Here is a 19,641-nt window from a genome sequence, read left to right on the forward strand (position 1 = left end):
GTGGTAACTCCTTAAATAGGTATAATCTTTGCTGTTTACAGGTTGTAAACATGCATGTGCCTAAAGTGGTTTGGTGAATCAGTGCCTTAAATGTTGTTACTAGAGAAAGAGCAATGCCATGTTTCAAAATACGATGTTAGGGCTAATTATCCTTAAGGCTACTTCTCCAGTCATTTACTCACCCCACTCTGCCAGCATCTCGGCTCTACTGCTTACAGCTGCTCTGATAGCTAGTGGCAATGGGCTTATAGAAAGAGGGAAGGATAGAATTACACCTGAATGATTGTGCTCTGATCAATTTCTTGCACCCCTGCAATGTTGTTCTAACCTAGTTTGTTTGCATTCAGTAAGCCCAGGGCTGGTTGAAAATGCAAGTGATGTTATGAAAAGAGAGCTACAGATCAGAAATCATCAGTAAAATGCAGAGCGGGTGAAGAAAAGCTCCCTGTCCCTACAGGAGTATTTTCATCAGAACCTTGGTCTTCAGACCTGTGCTGACTGAACTAATACTGCTGCTCAGAGCTTATTGTATAGCTTTTTACATCCTCAAACTTTTGCAAGTTAATTAATTAGGAGGAGAAGCACAGCTGATGGGTTCTGGTTTCTGCAGAGCCCGGGCTCAAGATCCTGAAACTCTGCCATAACAAGCTGGGCACCAGTTTCACTTTACTCTCCACTTGTAACAGGAGAAATCAGCAGCAGTCTGTCTGTCTCTCTCTCTCTCTGCTGCATCTCTGATACATTGATCTGCTGCTCTGGCAATGATCATGATACTAAATTGGTGCTCACCTGCAGGATAAAACAGGAGGGCCGGCTGGGCTGAGTGGAGGTGCGTCCCCTGTTTAAATCGAATCAGGTTCTCCGTTTAACCAGTGTCTTAGCTATTGCAAAGCACTCATCACTGGTACTTAAAATCCAAGCACCATATTATCTATAGGGTAACCTGCAGCAAGAGACCTTTAATCTGAGTTACTGTGCATTAACCCCCTTCTCTTCTTGTAAGTGTCCTGTATCTGTTACTCAGCTACAACTTCACTGCATGTGTTACGCCCTGCCAGTCAGGTTCCTTTGCCTGTTTTAACATCATAATGGTGCATCCCAGTTTATGCCCCTTCCATTCTTCTAACTCCACTGCAGATTTTGAGCTGAAATGTATCACCGAGCAGGGACTCTCAGCACAGGGATTGGCTTAAACTCTGTTGTTAGAATTCTGCAGGTGGCCCTGAGCCCTCTTTTCTCTTCGAATTACTGAAGTCTTTGGCTGTCAATTATTGCTCTTTCTACAGAGGGTAGCCACTTGTCACTTAACAGATTCTGAAAGGCTCAATGGCAACTAGCTAGTTTTCAGTTTGTGAAATGGGGAGAACAATTGCAAAATATATGCCTTGTAAACCACTTCCAAACCTCCACTTCAATCCCATTATCCAACAACAACATTCCAAACTGCTCGCAGCTCAGTTTGGGGACAGAGCGGAGGACCGGATCGTTTGAATAAATGGTTCCTATGAATTATTTACTTGGCTCTACCAAAATAAGTGAAAGGAAGTCTGGGTTAGAGAACGCCCTCTCCTCCCATCAAATGTGATCGTTTCATCTAGTGGTGTCAGATTGTTTACAAGGGTGGGGACTGAACCGCCTAATGCTGCAGTGGACCCTAAGAGAATACGTGTGCTGAAGTGTGTGAGATGTGGTTACAACATGTAAAGCAAACGGAGTCCAGCCTGCACTGGTCTAACACTGCACTTTAGGATAAGTCTTTTAGAAGAAGGCTGGTCTGGTGGTTTGGTTGCTGGCCTTGCACTTACAAGCTGAGGGTTCGATTTCCTACTCTGATTTTCTGTGTGACCTTGACCAAGTCACTTAGCCTCTGGGCCTCAGTAATGGGCTAAAGCAATCCTTAGATAGATGGCTGGGATTAATTTAACTCTAACATTTAACCTCTTAACCAGTTAGTGGGCCAAAGCCTCGGCTGGTGTAAACAGCTCTACTGAAGTCAATGGAATGACCCCATTTACACCAGTTGTGCATCTAGTGCAGTATCTCCAGCAGGGACAATTCTGCAGCATTCCAACCTCCAGTTCTTCCTGGGTGAACAGCGAGACTAGTGCATTAACGCAAACCAGCCAGAGCAGCTTCCAACCAGGAGTTAAAGGCCGAGTCCGTCCTCTCAGCACGACCATCACAAGCGCTGATCTTCCTCAGTCAGCTTCCCATTGTGGCAATTAAAAGATGGCCGAGCAAGGATGTCAGGAATTTCAGCCACTGCTGTCTCCACCCTCCAGCTCAGGGCAATAACGGAATCTCATCTGAGGCACACATGCTCTAGAGCATCTGTCGGCTTTGCACACATCTCCCCTCTGGGGTGGAGGTGAGGTGAGGAGTGCAGGTTAGGCCTGGGGGCAGCCCTTTGCACAGCTCTCTTGGTCACAGTGCTGCATTTCTGGAGGATTTCCTGGACCGTGGGTCGCGCCGGCACCTTGGGGACGCTGGCAGCAGAGTCTGGGCTGTGAAGGAAAGAATCTGAGTCGCTTGGAGGCTCCTCCTCAAAGCCAGAATCATTCCTGTCCTTGCTGGTGAGGTGAGGATCTTTGCTGCCTCCACTGGCCGAGGCTTGACCTAGGCTCGCTTGCAGGAGGCCAGCCTCGGCCTGCTTGACTCCAGGCAAAGACCTTGCTGAGCCTGCCTTCCAATCCTGGCTGAAGCCGTGTTCGCTCCCGCTCCCTGAATTAACAGACAGACTGTCTAGCTCAAACGTGAGGCTGGAGCTGGCTGCGCTGTCTGCCCCAGTCAGCGGGCCGCTCAGAGATCTCGATCTCGTTCTGCTCAGAGGATCCCTGCTCTTTATGGGCCTCTCCTGCGCTGAGTGAGTTGGGGGCACCGGCGTCTTGCGCTGGGGGAGGAAACTCCACTTGGAGGGGCTGGCGGCCTGCAGCAGGTTAGGGATGGAGACGCAGAGGCCAGGGTTCACCATCGTTTGGAACTTGCTGTGCGGGTTCTTGTACGGCTGGAGGAACATAGAGGGGATGTAGCCAGTGCGCTCGTTATACCTGAGAGAAAGGCAAGGGAAAGCAACACGTAAGGATAAGGGCCACTTCACGCGTGCTCCGACCATGCCGGGGAGATCAGAGTCTCTACAGACACTCCCATCCCTGGGAAATGCAGCCAGGGGGTGCTGAGTACCAGCCACATACGCCAGACCTGGGAGACAGGGACAGAACTTGGGGGGGGGGCTGCCATTGAGGGCAAAGGGAAGACAAGGAGTGAGCTCAGAATTGGTGACACCAAAGCCAGGGGAGACAAGGTTGGGGTTGGTCCTGCTTTGAGCAGGGGTTGGACTAGATGACATCCTGAGGTCTTTTCCCACCCTAATCTTTGATGATTCTATGACAGGTGGGACCCATGGGATGTGTAGAATGGTGTGCTCAAATAGAGCCCTTCGGGGTGAATCCATCCCAAGGGGATGGGGCACTGCAATCTGCCCTGGTGGGATCTATGCCAGCTTTCAGCAGACAAGCACAGGGGGTCATCAGGGTGCTGCCAGGGTAACCGTATCCATGCCCACGCAGATTCTGCAGCTAGGATAGTGGTGTAGTGGGTGCAGGGGTCAGTGGCTGCCATCCCAGCCCATAGGCATGAATTCCATGCCAGTCTCTGATTACTTCCCCACACACAGTCTGGTCACTCAGGTTGGGGAGAGAGATGGATTTTGCCCTGAATGTTCCATTGAGAATTCTTAATTCTCCCAGTAGGAGATGCTCTTTCCTCCCAAGCAACACGGGACAGGCTCCCCAGCACAGGTCTAGCCGTGCCCCAAGTGCAGTCCTTCAGTTCCTGGACCCCCGCCTCCTTTAAGGGAGGCCAGCCCATTATTGTGTATCAGACATAAAGGAAGGGGAAAGATCCCTGCCTGGGTGAGAGAGTTCTCTCAAACCGTCTGGGTGACTGCCAAAGGCTGAGAGGTCCATGGATACCCTCCCCAGGGCTGGGAATGAGCTGACTCAGCAGGGGGATAGGGGAAGAGAACCTCTTTACCAGATCAGCCACCAGCCATTGTCAGATTTCTCTAGCACCTCCACAACTACCCCGACATTCAGAGAGAGCTCATCGGCCTTCTGAGACTTGTAGGCCCGCACGGTGTAATACAGAGTCCCTGGAAGAAAGAGGAAGGGGTCATTTCTGCTTTGCAGGTAAGAGAGAGCCTTGGGTGGAGCGTGGGAACGAGAGGTAGGAACACCACACTGGACTGCCTGCCATCTGGGCAGCAGAACTATCATAAACAGATAGTTAAGGGCTAATGTCTCTTTTACCTGTAAAGGGTTAACAAGCTCAGTGAACCTGGCTGACACCTGACCAGAGGACCAATCAGGGGACAAGATATTTTCAAATCTTGGTGGAGGGAAGTCTTTGGGCTTGTCTACATCAGAAAGTTGCAGCGCTGGTGAGGGAGTTACAGCGCTGCAACTTTGAAGGTGTACACATCTGCAGGGCACCACCAGCGCTGCAACTCCCTGTTTGCAGCGCTGGCCGTACTCCCGTTTTGTCTCGGGTGTAGAGGATCCAGCGCTGGTGATCCAGCGCTGGTAATCCAATGTAGACAGTTACCAGCGCTTTTCTTGACCTCCGTGGAAGGAGGAAGCCTCTGGTAATCAAGCTGGTTTCCTTTCCCGGTTTGCTCTCTCGGTCCCGGAGCCACCCAGCAAACCGCAGGGAAGGAGACCTGCTTGCTCGGGGTTCCGGGACCGAGAGAGCAAACCGGGAACGCCGCGGTTTGCTCTCTCGGTCCCGGAGCCACCCAGCAAACCGCAGGGAAGGAGACCTGCTTGCTCGGGGTTCCGGGACCGAGAGAGCAAACCGGGAAAGGAAACCAGCTTCGCCGCGGTTTGCTCTCTCGGTCCCGGAACCCCGAGCAAGCAGGTCTCCTTCCCTGCGGTTTGCTGGGTGGCTCCGGGACCGAGAGAGCAAACCGCGGCGAAGCTGGTTTCCTTTCCCGGTTTGCTCTCTCGTCCCGGAACCCCCCTTGAAGCCGCCCAACAGCGCTGCAGTGTGGCCACATCTAACACCACTTGCAGCGCTGGTTGCTGTAAGTGTGGCCACTCTGCAGCGCTGGCCCTATACAGCTGTACTAATACAGCTGTAACAACCAGCGCTGCAAAATTTTAGATGTAGACATGGCCTTTGTTTGTGCTTTTGGGGTTGTTCTTTGTTCTCTTGGGATTAAGAGGAGCCAGACATGCAACCAGCTTTCTCCAATCTTTCTGAAACAGTCTCTTATGTTCTAACAAGTAAGTACTAGATAGAAGGCGAATTAGTCTTTATATTTGTTTTCTTGATTTGCAAATGTGTATTTTGCTGGAAGGATATTTTACCTCTGTTTGCTGTAACTTATACTTATGCTAGGGGGGAGGGAGTCCCTCTGGTCTATGTAAAGCTGAGACCCTGTAAACATTTTTCCATCTTGATTTTACAGAGAGAATTTTTATTTTTTCTTTCTTTAATTAAAAGCTTTTCTTTTTAAGAACTTGATTGATTTGTTTTATTCTTGTGTAAGACCCAAGGGGAGTGGGTCTGAACTCACCAGGGAAAGTCTGGGAGGGGGAAGGGGGAGGAAAAGGTTAATTCCTCTCTGTTTTAGGATCCGAGGAGTTTGGATCTGTGTCTCTCTCAGGGAAAGTCTGGGAGGGGGAAAGAAGGTGGGGGAAGGTTAGTTCCTCTCTGTTTTAGGATCCAAGGAATTTGGATCAGTGTATATCTCAGGGTTCCCCAGGGAAGGTTTTTGGGGGACAGAAAGTGTACCAAACACTATATTTTGGTTGGTGGCAGCATTATCAGATCTAAGCTAAGAATTAAGTTTAGAGGGGTACATGCAGGTCCCCACTTTCTGGACGCTAAAGTTCAAAGTGGGAAGGAGACCTTGACAAGAATTTACAAACAATAGGGGGTCATTCACCCCAGGTAAAGGGACCAGACCAATGTCTAGGCACCACTTTAGACTTGCCCTCTGGACAAGGGTGAATTTCACGCATTAGAGAATCGAGCCTCAAAGCCTCTGTGCAGTGGGTAAGGGTTACGGAGATGGAAGAGCCTAGGCCTGGAGGCTAAAAGGGACCATGTCAACTCCAAATCTAGTCAGTCTTCAGGAAGCTAAAGGGGGTTCCAAGTGCTACCCCTGGCCCCGAGTCCTATTGCCAGTCAGGTGTCTGGGAAAATGACCAACTGACCCACAGGGTAATTGTTGTCAAAAGCACAAAGGAAACAAATTGGGGAAAATCGTTATCACAAGGCCACTTGTAATGACAACAGGTAAAGATGTGCAGATGAGTGTGAGTTTTAAATTGACAACAGCCCTGTAAGGGACTTGCCCGAGGTCACACAACAAGTCATTGGTAGAGCTGGGCACCGGAACCCAGGTCTCCCGCGTCCCAGACCTGGGTGTTAACCACCAGCTCATGCCTCCTCTCTGTGATGTGTTTGTTTTTCAGTCTGAGCTGAAACGTATTTTTTTGCAGGACATACTTTTAGGGGGGAAATGTTGATGTAGTGACATACAACCCCAAGCCAGCAACAGCCATGGAAAGCTCAGAGCCACAGCAAGGGATAAATAGACTCACCTGCCTCATCCAGTTCTCTGGCATTCAGACTCTCCTCTCCAGTTACTCTCGCCTCCAGATACGGAGCTGGGAACCAGGCTATTTGCTGATCCTTGTTCTCCACCAGCCACCACCCTGCGGCAATCAACAAGAGGGTGTAATGCAGGAGCCCTTTTAATAACACAATACACTGCACTTGGACACTGCTGTCAAAGTGCTTCTCAGCCATTCATTATTGAAGCTTTGCAGCCCCTGTGTTAATTATTATAGGGGACGTGGCAACTGCCCCATATTAAAGTTGCCTAACACGTGCAACTGTTTTTACAAAGCCTCCAACTAATGATCTCTCCCAAGGTTAGGTATAGAAGTCCCGACACTTACACTCCTTGTTCCACCAACCGGAACACCCTACTTCCTTTGTTCTTTTCTTCTTGATAGAATATTTACAATCCCAACCAAGGTAAATTATACCATTCAGTACACACAACCCATATTACAAAACACACACACACGTATTGCAAAACACACATTTTTGTCAGGCCATGAACCAGTCTAAAAATCTCTAGAATTCACATCCAGAACCAGAAAATAACCAGCTATACAAGACATACCAGTCACGTCCTTGATTAACACTTCGACAATTTCCTTCTTGGCAACTTTGAAGGGTCTGTTCTTTGTATCTTTGGTTTCATAGGCTTCAATGCAGCTGTAGTTCTGGGAGACCACTGGCTGAGTAACAGAGGTGTTCTGCTGCTTGAACTGGTCTTTCTTTCCATCTCCCATTTCTGAGGGCATAATTATAATGCTGGAAAGTAAAGTTTGACACTGGTTTGTTCTGAAGCCGGGAGAGAGACTGCATTTCAGATCAATTTCAAGAACATCCTTTGGATGCAATTCACCCATATGCAGAAGACCAGGACAATGGGTAGGCAGCATTTAAGTCCATAGGATCTAAAAGCCCTCAGCAAACATTCCCAAACATACCTCTCCTCTTGCATAAGTTCTTATGGCCATTTCACAGGTGGGATACTGGGGCACAGAGCGTTTGAGAGAGATGCTAAAACTCGGTGAAACCATCGTAGAGTTGGAAATAAACCTTGAAAGGCCCTGGTTCCCATACTCCGTCCTTTACCACTAGCCCACACTCCTCGCAGTATCTGCATTTCCACTTTGCAGGGGTTGGTAATGACCCTTCTGAATTGCAAGAGTCAGAGGGTGTTGCACACAGGTTGTTAGCCTGCCTGTTTGCTTTCTGTCTGTTGACAAAAGTGTCATTAACTTGCTCCATCCATTTTGCATTAAGCAAGTCATGAAAACCCTGAAATTCGCTTTGTTTCTGAGTGTGCTTTGATCTAGAATAAAAACTGCCTCATTTTTAATATGTTCATAATTATTGTTTTGCTGTTTGCCAATTGAAAACCATGCTTTCAAAAGAGCTAGTTCTCTAGATTTGAAAAGCAGTTGCTAATACAGAGTCTCAGGCAGGGAAGCAGATCAGGGGTTGCTGAGACACATTATTATTACGGAAAATATTGGCTGATTTTCAATTTTGGCTCTGCTGCACAAATATACCACGGGTCTGAGTGAAACCAGCAATATCTAGAAAATGTTAAGTTCTGCATCCTGAAAAAAGTGAGTGAGAGAATGGAAAAAGGGATCAAGATGCGAGGAAAACAGGGAAGGATTATGGAAAACGTATCAGTGTTTTTATCATTCAATGTCACTTCAGTCGTCCTGCATTACTAATTAATTCAGAGTGGAGCACAAAATGGAAAACATTTCCCAGGAGAAAAACCATAATTTTTTTCCCACATTTTACATTGAAATTTCCCTTCCCCCTGTTTATGAAACAGAAACATGAAAAGCCTGGGAACTGTAATTCATCAGTACCTGTTTTTTGGAAAGGAAGGATCTAGGTCTTGGGTTTGTGCTTTGAAAAACTGGATCACATCTTCGCTCTGGGAGACTTTAGCATCCGCTTTCAGCAGCTCCTGGGAGTAAGTCTCCAGCAGTTTCAATCTCTCCATTGACCTGCTCAAATTCCTGCTCCTCTGCATCAGTTTTGCGTCTTTGAAGTGATAGAAGCAAAACACTGTTAGCAAGTGATTACAATGTGCTGCTGCCTTGTCCACAGTACCTTCTGCCAACACATCTCTAATTCCCATCCCAGTACGAGACGTCATCTACAGAACCAGGATCAATGACTGTAAATATTGCTGTCTCTCTCTTCACCTTTTTCAATGGCTTGTGCCTTGGAGTTAGTGCTGTTTTGTATCAAGCCTTACATTTGCCCTTGATCATATATGAAGGCTGCACTGTATCATGTTGCAAAGGGCTTGGATCAATATTTAAACGGGAAAGTTAATTACCAAATGTGTTCCTTTTTTAAACCAACACTAGGCCAGATTCTGCACTGGTGTAAATCAGCACCAGCTGAGCTCTGGCCCAGTGACTGACTTCTAGTCCCCTTTCCGCATCCGTGCTCTCCCTCCGACCCCTCTAGTCATTTTTGTTGGTCTTCCCTTCCCTCTCTCCTGTTGTTACATCCCCTTACCTTGAAACTTTGGAATGCTCCGGTCAGATTTCTTCAGTAAACCACCTTCTATGGGGAATTTTCTCTTCAGCACTTTCTGAGTGACCCCAGAGAGCAAGAAAGGAGAGAAAGAGAATGAGCAATGACATTCCCCCCTGCCAGTAATGGCAGCAACGAAATAGCACCAGTTCCAGGGATTTGTTAACTTACATGGAATTTCTTAAACTCTTCGAAAGTCCTATAGATGAGAAGGTTGTTTCGGTCTGACCAGGACACAGCCATCATGTACTTCTGAAAAAGGAAAAGGGAATAAAATAGGCTTTGATCAGCCTAGCTGAGGTTTGAGATTCCCAGACTGGGGGTGCACCGAGAACTTGTTGGGGGCCTGCAGAGAGCTGTCCAGACACAAGAGCCCTGGCTTCCAGCTGCTAAGTCACATTTAAAAAAAAAAAAAAAAAGCTAAATCCTTTCCTGGAGCTACTTTTCACTGTAAGGAATCACTGAAGGAGCTAGAGGGAATGTACAGGATCACAGATGGAAAGGCAGGGAAACCAAGAGGCAGCCTATTAAGATGTGGCCCTGAAAAAGTTAGATTCTTCCTGTCCCAGCTGATAACTTTGTGATCCCACTATTGGCAAGCAGAAGAGCGAACATGACCTCTAGTTGAAAAAGAAAAAGCTCTAAATATATTTACGGGGAAGAGACTCAAATCAAAGTACCTTCTGCTTTCTGCACTGCATCAAGCCAACAGCTTTCACATCAACAGGGTACCGGCAACAGTTCATCTTTCCTACAGGCTGATGCTGCCCTCACTACCCAGTGGGTCAAGCTCTGCAGAGTCTGCTATGGCACCTGCCTTCTGCAGACTACATATTCAGGAACCGGAGGGAGGGGCCCTGGCTGCTCCAGCCAATCAGATTTAAGCTAAACAACCAATTTTTGTTTCCTGCTCCACCCAGAAATTTACAAGGTCCAGAAATTCCAAGAACTGCCAATTTTGACATGCCTCTCGACTGACAGCCCTGTAGGCTAAATCACAAATGCTGAGGGAAATCTTCCTTTATGTTGTCTGGCTCTTTGCCTTTGAGCAGAGCAATGAAAAGCGAGGCATGCCTGGGTCTTGGGTGGAGTTTGTGTGCCTGGGTGACAAATACAGGGTTTCTTTGGGACAGACCAAACTCATTGTAGAATTTGAACATGTTGCCAGTGAAAGTTGCTGGGGGCCAGAGGGGGATAGGCAGCAATACAAAATGTGTTTGCTCACACTGTGTGGGCCATTGCCTTCCACTGCAAAGGATGCATAATGCCCAGTTATACACATTCGGCTCACTAACACAGCAGGTGCACTTAGCCGCAGAGGGCTAGGGAGCGTTAATGCCACGTCTGGGTATAGTTTGTAGTGTTGTTGAAGCCGTGTTGGTCCTAGGATGTGGGAGAGACAAAGTGGGAGAGGTAAGATCAGTTACTGGACCAACGTCGGTGGGTGAGAGAAACAGACTTTTGCAGAGTTCTCTGTGTAGTTGAAAGCTCGTCTCCTCTCCCGCCCCCCGGAAGCTGGTCCAATATAAGATATTCCCTCACCCACCTTGTCTTTCTTGTGTGGTGATAGCACAGGCAAGAGGCTGGGCAATCTTCCTAAACACAAACCCCCATGCCAGAGAGTCTCAGGCGTGACCTTGAGGTGATGGGGTAGCTGAGGCTCCACATCTGCTCTGTTACAGGAGCTGCCTACAGCCAGGGCATCTTGTCCTGCAAGATGTGCCCCCAGATCCCTTAAGCTAATCAGGGCTGAGCTAGGCCAGTATTTGGCTGGGGAGGCCTTCAGGGAAAACCCAGGCAGTCCAGGAACTGGCACCTACGATTCAGTAGGCGAGGTTCTTCCCTGAGTCAGCGTAGAACCAACGCCCTGCTCAGGCATTAGGGAGCACTGTGCTGCTAAAGGTGCTGTCTTTGGGATAAACTGTAATACTGAGGGCCTGACTAAAGAGACCCTGAGGTACTTTTTGCCAGGAAAGAAATGTTCACCCCAAAGCCCTGGCTAAATTCCAACATGGTAGAGTCGGTTTCCCTGCATTTTCAGTTGAATCAGTTCGTGTCCTGTCTTATACTATTGTGTAGATTTGCTATTAAACATCTGCTCTCTTCCACCTTAGAGATGGCTGAAATGCTCTGCGACCTTTCCAGGCTACAAATATCGTAATGGTTGAGTATTTCCCATATATTACTCAGCCTCTAGCTGTGACTGTGTTCTGCATGAGCTCCAACCAGGGTGTAGTCCCTGGTAAACAATACGGACAAAGCTGGAACTCGCATTGTGCCTCTTTCTTTGGGTCTGAAGTGTATAGTTAATTTGTTGAATAAATTCCTCCTGAAGAACTGTGGTTCCATAGATCATGACAATAATAAACTGTGATAAATCTGGGGGTGCTCTTTGGTGATGATTAATACTGTAACTGGCCCTAGTGCTAGCGTGGTGTGTCTGTAGCAGAAATGGGGGTGGATATGTCACCCCCAGGGTCTGTCTGTCTAGCACAGCCTACCAGCTAGGGCAAGAGACAAGAGGCTTTTCTACAGCTTATATTTAAGGGTCATTAAAGACAACGTCACAGCAAGTAGACTTACTGGCTCCTTGGCGAGCACCCAAACCTGTTTGCACCAGAGGAACCATCCAGAGTCCCACAGGGTATGTCTACACTGCACACTAAGTGCAGCCTCGGTGCAGACTCAGGTTTGAGCCCCAGCTCCCATTCCCTTCACGCAGAAATTAGTCTGACTCAGGCCAATAACCCCTCTTGACTAGGGCCCATGGACCCTTGGAGGCGGAGTCAGAGCTGATCCCACTGTGATGCGCATCAGAGCCCAGGCATGCTGCAGTGTAGATGCAGCTCAAGTCTGGGTTGCCAAACTCAGGCCTGGAGAGTCTGCCAGTCCTCTCCCAGAATTCCCTGAGGCTGTGATTCCCATCCCTTCAATTCCAAAAGCTGCCACTTGCTTCCCAGACTCATGGGAGGATCTGGGCTTGCTGTGACCATGTGAGTTGGTCCAGCTCTGCTCCTATGACTTACAAGGAACGTCTAGCACTTAGCTTGCAATGGAGCATCAGATTAGATGAGACTGAATGCAGGCGTCAGCTGGGTTTTGTTTTAAAATCCTCTCTCTCTAATGCTTTATTCCAACTGCTAACTAAAAACACAGTTTCAAGGCAGCTGCTGCTTGCTATTACTGATCTCAGGTTCCCAAAGGAGGAAATGCAGGGGGCCTGAGCTCATTCGGAGGGAGCTGCAGGGTGACGAGCGGTTCTAGCTCCTGGGCTGATGGTGGAAGAATGTTGAGACCCCACCAGGGGCCAGGAATGAGCAAGAGGCCAAACACTGGAGGGGTTTCATTCAGAGAGACCAGAACGGGGACAGAGGCACAGTTAGCTCCGAAGTCGTGACAGCCATGAGGGTCACTGTCACTTCCCAGCAGGTTGGTGACGTAATCACCCATTCAGCAAGCTGTGAAACTAGACACCATAGTGCCAGCTCCCATCAGAGGCCACACAACAGGAAAGAGGAAGAACTTTCAGCCTCTGCCAGCCCAGGGCCAGAGCAGAGCTTGAGAATGAGAGGTGAAAAGCCCCATAACCACCCCCTGCCCCCTCAGGCACCCATCGCCCTGCAGGGAAGAGGTTTCTGGATGGACTCTGCATTATCCGAGGCACTTGAAGGGCAGAGTGGGACAACAGGAATCTGAGCAGCAGATCTGTTCTTACAAGAGGTGACCTGTGGCCCAGCTGCAGCAGTTCCAGCTCTGAAGCCTGATCTTGCAGGATTTACTTAGCCCTAACCTGCCTCGGGCTATGAATTGGCTGACGAGTGCTTGGGCTGGGCTCAGACCTCTTTCTTTTCTGATCTAGTGTCCAGCAAATACGGTTGGGCTGGTTCTGCGCGTCAGAGTGCCGTCCGGGGGCTGAGGTGCTTCTCCGCCCTCCTTCCCTATTGTTTCCCCAGTTCCCTGGAATTTCCTAAACCCCAGTCGCAGAGACGATGGATTTTTTTCTGTGGCGAGAACCCGCTGACACAGGACCGCCTGGATCAACGTGTTTGGGCCAAGTCCTCCTCTTCCACGGGTGCACCTTGGCCTGCTGGAACCAGCGGGGTTCCAGTACAGAAATGGCGTGGCAGGTAGGCCACAGCCACGTGCATGGGGGGCATTGCCTCAGGCGCTGTCCATCTGGCCCGGCTCAGAGGCTGCAGGGTAGGAAGGCCAGGATGTTCTACCTCCAGCTGGCTGGATCTCCATTCTCCCCCTTGGAGGTACTGGAGTGACGTCCACAATGGTCTTGCGGAGAACCCCAGGCTGCATCCTTTCCACCAGGGCTGCACGCTTGGATTGGGCCTGTGGTTTCGCTGCAGGCGGAGATACGTCCTCATAGCTAAGACTGGCCATGAGCCGCTGCCCCAGCCCCTCAGGCTGGTCTGTGCGTGCAGGCGGCGGGAGGGAAGGGACAGCGCGCAGGGCTTGGCTCAAGCTGCTGTCTGCCTCCCTGCCACATTGAGCCAGCAGCCCTCACTTTGAAGGCCATGGGCTGCTGCAGCTGCCCGTGCTGGCTTGGCATCTGAGAGCTCTGCCCGCACCTGGGGCTGGGCCCCTCCTGACAGATATGCAGGGGCAGAAAGGGGCTGGGGCACAGAGCCACTGTCAGGTGCCTGCATCAGGCTGCCAGCTCCTCCCTTTGCACAGAAACCCCAGTGTCGGTCTGGCACTCACAGGCTGCCATGGCCGAGCAGTTAACAATGTGACCATGATGTGCCAGGCCCAAGGGAGCTCAGCTTGCAGGATTCCACAGAGGCCACGGTACCCAGGACAGGGTGAGCAACTACAGGAGACTAACCTGGGGGAAGGAGGGATCTGGCGATATAAAGAGCAGAGGACATATTCCCCCTCCTTGTCACACTCGTGCCATTCACTTTCCACTCCCACCTTCCGGGCTCTTCTCATCCTCCCAAGACACCTCCCAGTATCAGATCCCGCAGACTTGAACAATGAGCGAGCCCTGGTAGACAGGGGAGGAGGGCAGGCCCAGCCCCATTGGATTTTAAAGGTCCCCAGCAATGAAACTGCCACCTGTTCCATTGGGGAGTGTAGTCCACACCCCCATAGAGCTCACTGCTAACAGATTTCCCTTTGCTCATTTTCACACACACCCCCACAAAGAGCCCCAAACAAAGCCAGTTTGAGCATCTGTGCCAGGAAGCCATGTGTCCCAGCCCCCCAGCGGTGGCGTTCTGAGCCTTGCTGCTGTGAGGGACTCTTGCCATTTTAAAACACCTGTACCTCTTTGTATTAGTCACACCTCAAGACCCAGCTGAAGTCAGGGCCCCTCTGGGCAAACACATGACAATTCCCTACCCCGAAGAGCTCACAGTCTAGAGAGACAAGACAGACAATTGGAAGGAGGCAGGGCTATTATTCCCATTGTACCCAAGGTCACACAGGGAATCTTTGTCAGAGACAGATATAGAACCCACATTCCCTGACTCCCAGTCCACTGCTTTAGTTCCCACTTCATTTAACCACTAGCCTGCCTCTCCATCATTTGTGAAATGTCCCCGGCAGGTGAACTTGAAGGGCCCGATTCTCCTCTCTCATTGGTGTAAATCAGGAGTAACTCATTGATGTCAGCATTACACCAATGTACAAAGCAGAATAAGTGGGAGGAGAATCTAGCTCAGATCTTTAACACCACATAAGAGCCCAAACTGGAGTCTCAGAACTAAGGTGCGCAAGGATATCCAGGGCCAGATTCTCAGTCTCGGTAAAGCATAGTTCCATGGAAGTCGGTTTCTAACAGTGACCCGCGATGAGCCTCTTACATCTACACAAGAAAAAGAGGATGAAACATCCTCTGGGTATTGTTTAGCAAGTGTTTGATTCAGGTCCGGACTGTTTAGTAATCAGTAGTGTTTTGGGGAGTCCTCAGGGTACACAAGTGGCTTTCTCCTGGGTTACTCTAACCAGCTTCAAGCTTCCCAGAAAAAACACCTCCAAAAAAACACAAATGAGAAATTCTCAAGCCAGCCTCAAGATGCCACAGAGGCACAATCCACTTCCGGGAGAGAACAGCATCAGTACCTGCTCTGGGCAGTGCAGGGGTGGGGCAGCTGACACCTGGAATGCTGTCTGTATGAGCGCTTAATTCCCTGCCAGCAACATCTTCTGGACCAAATCCTGCTTTTGGAAGTCATTTGTGATAAGACACGACATGTCAGCACCCTTAATGAAAAACCCAGCTGCCTAAAGGCTGATTGCAAGAGAACAAAGGAAATGTTTTAGACACTTGTTAAAGACAAAGACAAGCCCTGATTTAAAAACAAAAAACAAAAAAACCCTGGAGCGGACTAGAAGTATATTGTTTACAGGGGCCAAGGATAAGAAATGTAGCCTTTCATGTAGGCTGGTATGAGAGGTTTTGCCAGAGAACTTTAGGAATGTGTTTGGTTCCCTCTAACTCCATCAGCTATGGCTAGGAATAGTTAATTTCTCAGTGACTGTTTGAATCCCTCTCAAATGTTTCCTGCATTGTGCATTACTTCTCTCCACATGAGAGTCACCCTCATCCTCCAGACACAGCTGAATTTCCATGGTGCTAGGAACACTTTGTAAGGTCCTTCAGGATCCTTCCAGCTAAAGGACACTCAAATAGTGCTGGGATAATTATTGTGTGTCAATTACTCACCTAACTAATCCTGTGTCACTGGGTCAAATCTGACCAACACTGAACAAACTGTGATAGCTGTTCGGAGGTGTGTGTAACAAACAGGTGATCTCAGCTTAGTTCCTCATGGGATGGATGTCCATAGCAAGCTTGTCCCCAAGCTGCTTCTCTGCTAGGTGAAAAAGCATTGCAAGAAACCACAGTTTGGAATGGCTGGGGGTGCCCCAGTTCTCAGTGGCGATCCCCTTAGTTCCCCTCATTCACATCTAGCTCAATGAGTTACCATAGCAATTTAAGGTGGTTATAGAATCCTCCAAAATGTTACTATCAGGCACCTTGCCGTGTGAAGTGGCACATTGCAGCATATTTTCCAATCTATTGCTGCATAGTTTCCAGAACATCAGCACTTAACACATTTTTTTACCGTAAGCTTACACTTTACTGGTACAGGGTTATCTCTCGGTCAAGCACTCATGCCAACCTGTTTTAGGCCTGAGGCGTTGTAAGACCAACCTACATATCTTACTGCCCTAAAGGCTGCAGCCCTTGTGTTACAATCTTATCTCAGGTTTCAGAGTGGCAGCCGTGTTAGTCTGTATCAGCAAAAAGAACAAGGAGTCCTTGTGGCACCTTAGAGGCTAACAAATGTAATTGTTTGCTAGCCCATGAAAGCTTATACCCAAATAAATGTGTTAGCCTTTAAGGTGCCACAGTACTCCTCATTCTTTTAACCTTATCTTACTTATATACCTAGTACATTTTTACCAATACATGCTTCTCAATCCTATACTCCTATAATACTATCCCACATATTCCTTCAGTTTAAATCTATTCATTAGACACTGATTACATATGGGATAACCACAACAATAGATAACACAATGAAATTATTATATGAGGTTATTAGCTACAATCTTTTCAGTATCAGAGGGGTAGCTGTGTTAGTCTGGATCTGAAAGAACAGCAAAGAGTCCTGTGGCACTTTATAGACTAACAGACGAATTAGAGCATAAGCTTTCGTGGGTGAATACCCAGTTCGTCGGATGCATGTAGTGGAAATTTTCCACTACATGCATCTGACGAAGTGGGTATTCACCCACGAAAGCTCATGCTCCAAAACGTCTGTTAGTCTATGAGGTGCCACAGGACTCTTTGCTGCTCTTACTAATCTTTTCAGTATAACAGAGTGGGGAGAAGCACTTGGTATCCATTCACTGAGAAGACGTCCTGTGGAGCAGGGGTGCTTCAAGAAAGTCTGATTCTGTGAAGCCAGCCAGCTGCAACAGACTGAACTTTGGGGGTTGGGGGACCTACTTTATTAGATAGGAGAGATAATAGTTAAGTGTAGGACGAAGTTTGCCTTTTATGGTTTTGTTTTGCATTGTAACCATTTGTTTCCATCACTATCATTTCTAGTGGAATCTCTATCCTTTCTTACAGAAACCTGCTTTTGTTTTATGATAAGTGCCCACCAGTGCTGCATGTTACACAGAGACAACTATTTAAGGTAAAACTAGTAAACTGGGCAGAGGATCTGGGATTTCTGTGAGCAGCCAGTGTCAGGGACTAGATGTCACAGAGGAAATCTTCAAAGGGGACTCTGGGACTGGGGTGCCCCTATCATTAACCTGCAAGGTAAAGGCAGGGCTGACATAGCCCAGAGGCAAGTGTATGAGTGGCTGACAGGCTGGCACTGTGAGGAAGCTGACCCTCAGCCACCCCAGGCAAGTCTACCTCTTGCTGGAGTCAGAGGATAATAAGGTGACTCTCAGTCCTGGGTACGCCAGGAACCATCACAGTAACCAGTAAAACATGTTGATTTTCAGCTAAATTGAGCCTTTGCTCTAAATTTGGTGTTTCTTTTTGCTAACCAGGATGATACATCTATAAATGTTTATTTTAAACAACTATATAGCTTAACTTGCATTTAGTCAGATTCTTATTTTTTATGTTAAAAATGGTGAATGATGCATTTCTTATTTACGTTTTTCCTTGTGGTTTGTGTCCAGTTTCACTTGGATGGAAATTAAAATTCCATTAAAATGCATAAAAACAGCATTTACTATTTTTTTATTAAATAAAACTACCTGAAAAGTTTCAGATAAATAAATAAAAAAGTTTATCAAACCGTGTTTTACATTTACAGCTGATCTAATAAACAAAGGAAAAGTTATGTGTAGTTAATGAATCGAACTGATTGTTTCTGGCCACCATTGTCTTTCAAGATTTTAGAACTAGTAGATCTCACCCTCTCACACCTAATTTTTATTCTTAGACTGGAAGAAGAAAACAAGCTTTGCTGCTTTTTCAGCTCCTAATCAGTCTCAGCTTTGAATTAACTAGTCACAAAAGTAGTTGAATAAAACACTGCTGCCAAAAGCTGGTTTAGCACTTCAACAAACCCTTGACCATTGACTTCCACTAGTTCAGTGGTTTGACTTTCCTTAAAACCTGGCAGCAAACATGTACTGCTAACATTATTTTCCGTATATAATTGAAAATTTGAACAAATATAGTAAGTTTAGACCTTAACATAGGTGGTTGGTTTCAAATTTAAATAGATTTTTTTAAAATTAAACCTGTATTTATTTTAAATTTAAAATATATTTTTTTAAAAAAAAATCCATTTTTTTAAATGATAGATATTCATCCTCCCTGGCCACTGCACACACAACTCTCCCCTGAGGAAGAGGCTGTGACAGAGAACAAACCATATGTGACTGATGTGTTTAATGCACTATTGGAAGGTGTTCAGATACTAGTGAAGAAGATGGTATAAGAACCCATCTAGAACAGAATATATAAATTCTACCTCCCTCAGTTCTTATCTATAAATGGGGATAATTCCTGGCCTCTCCCTGGAAAGGTAATGTGAGTGGTCAATAATGTTTAACTGCTTTGAGATCTTTGGATGAAAGTCACACTCTAGACTGAAATATTAGGGGAGGGAAATCAGAGATTCAAGAGGATCAGGGAGACATGTCTTTCCATCTGCCCCCCAGAAGCACCCAGCTGAATGGGGTGCAAATACAGAACAATGCAAAGGTGACAGAGCTAACTGGCTTGTATTTCCTTTTATGTTCACTGGATTCAGAAGCTAAATCCAGTGGGGAGGGAGATCCTCTGTGACTGCTTGTGAAATCAACATACCTAGGTGCTAAAACATGTCTTAAGGGCTCCTGTTACAAGCACCTGTTGCAACACGCTCATCATCCCTTTGGGAGCAGCCCACAGATTTTACTAAAGGTTGTGTTTTCTCTGTTCATTTGTCAGCGGTTATGCAAGGGACAGGGGATATATTTAGGAACACAGTTTCCAGCTAAGATGGTGAGGAAAGTTGCTCCATTGCAGGTGAAAGTTTCCTGCTTTGTTCCAAGAAAAGGAGATCAAAGATCACACTTCAAAGGATTTGATAAGATGTCAGCGCAGGACATGTTTGTGTTGAGGCAGGAGTGGAAGACCTGAAGACAGTGTTCAGTGTGGTTCTCTGGGTCTCAAGGGCGCATGGCTGTAGTTTCTAAAGCAGCTTCTCAGGCCACAAAACAAACTTCCATGATGCTATATGCTGCTTGTCTCTCCACCCCAGAAGCAGCTGTATTTCAGCAGTGCTGAATGGTACATACTCTCTGGAGCACCTTGGGATCCTTCAAGAGGAAAGGCAACAGGAGTGAGGTTTGAATGATGTGAATTGAACAAGGCAGGGATCCCACAATGAATAAGACAGGGCCCTAAGGCTCAGTGCATTCCTTTGCACCCAATTCTATGTGCAGTGACCTCAGCGTAAACATGTAGTAACTCTGAATTCCTGCCAGCGTAACTCA

The 19,641-nt window shown here is 47.6% G+C and overlaps 1 protein-coding gene across 1 annotated transcript; it reads right to left on the bottom strand.

Annotated features, from left to right (window-relative positions):
* Positions 1–618: 618 nt before the first annotated feature.
* On the bottom strand, positions 619–9,405 carry NOXO1 (NADPH oxidase organizer 1). The gene is made up of 7 exons (XM_030579152.1): positions 9,331–9,405; positions 9,142–9,217; positions 8,478–8,655; positions 7,199–7,392; positions 6,609–6,722; positions 4,033–4,150; positions 619–3,047 (listed from the first exon to the last, which is right to left on the bottom strand). The coding sequence occupies exons 1-7, from the start codon at positions 9,403–9,405 to the stop codon at positions 2,303–2,305; spliced, it is 1,500 nt and encodes a 499-aa protein (XP_030435012.1). The 3' UTR covers positions 619–2,302.
* Positions 9,406–19,641: the final 10,236 nt, after the last annotated feature.

Source organism: Gopherus evgoodei, chromosome 10, assembly GCF_007399415.2.
Source record: "Gopherus evgoodei ecotype Sinaloan lineage chromosome 10, rGopEvg1_v1.p, whole genome shotgun sequence".
Taxonomy (NCBI): domain Eukaryota; kingdom Metazoa; phylum Chordata; order Testudines; family Testudinidae; genus Gopherus; species Gopherus evgoodei.

Bases quoted from the DNA above. Each gene is read 5' to 3' on its own strand.
- NOXO1 (XM_030579152.1), bottom strand. From the start codon at position 9,405: ATGATGGCTGTGTCCTGGTCAGACCGAAACAACCTTCTCATCTATAGG. The intron at 9,218-9,330 runs GTAAGTTAACAA...GGGGTCACTCAG, and splicing joins AAGAGTTTAAGAAATTCCAT to AAAGTGCTGAAGAGAAAATT. The intron at 8,656-9,141 runs GTAAGGGGATGT...ATCACTTCAAAG, and splicing joins GAGCATTCCAAAGTTTCAAG to ACGCAAAACTGATGCAGAGG.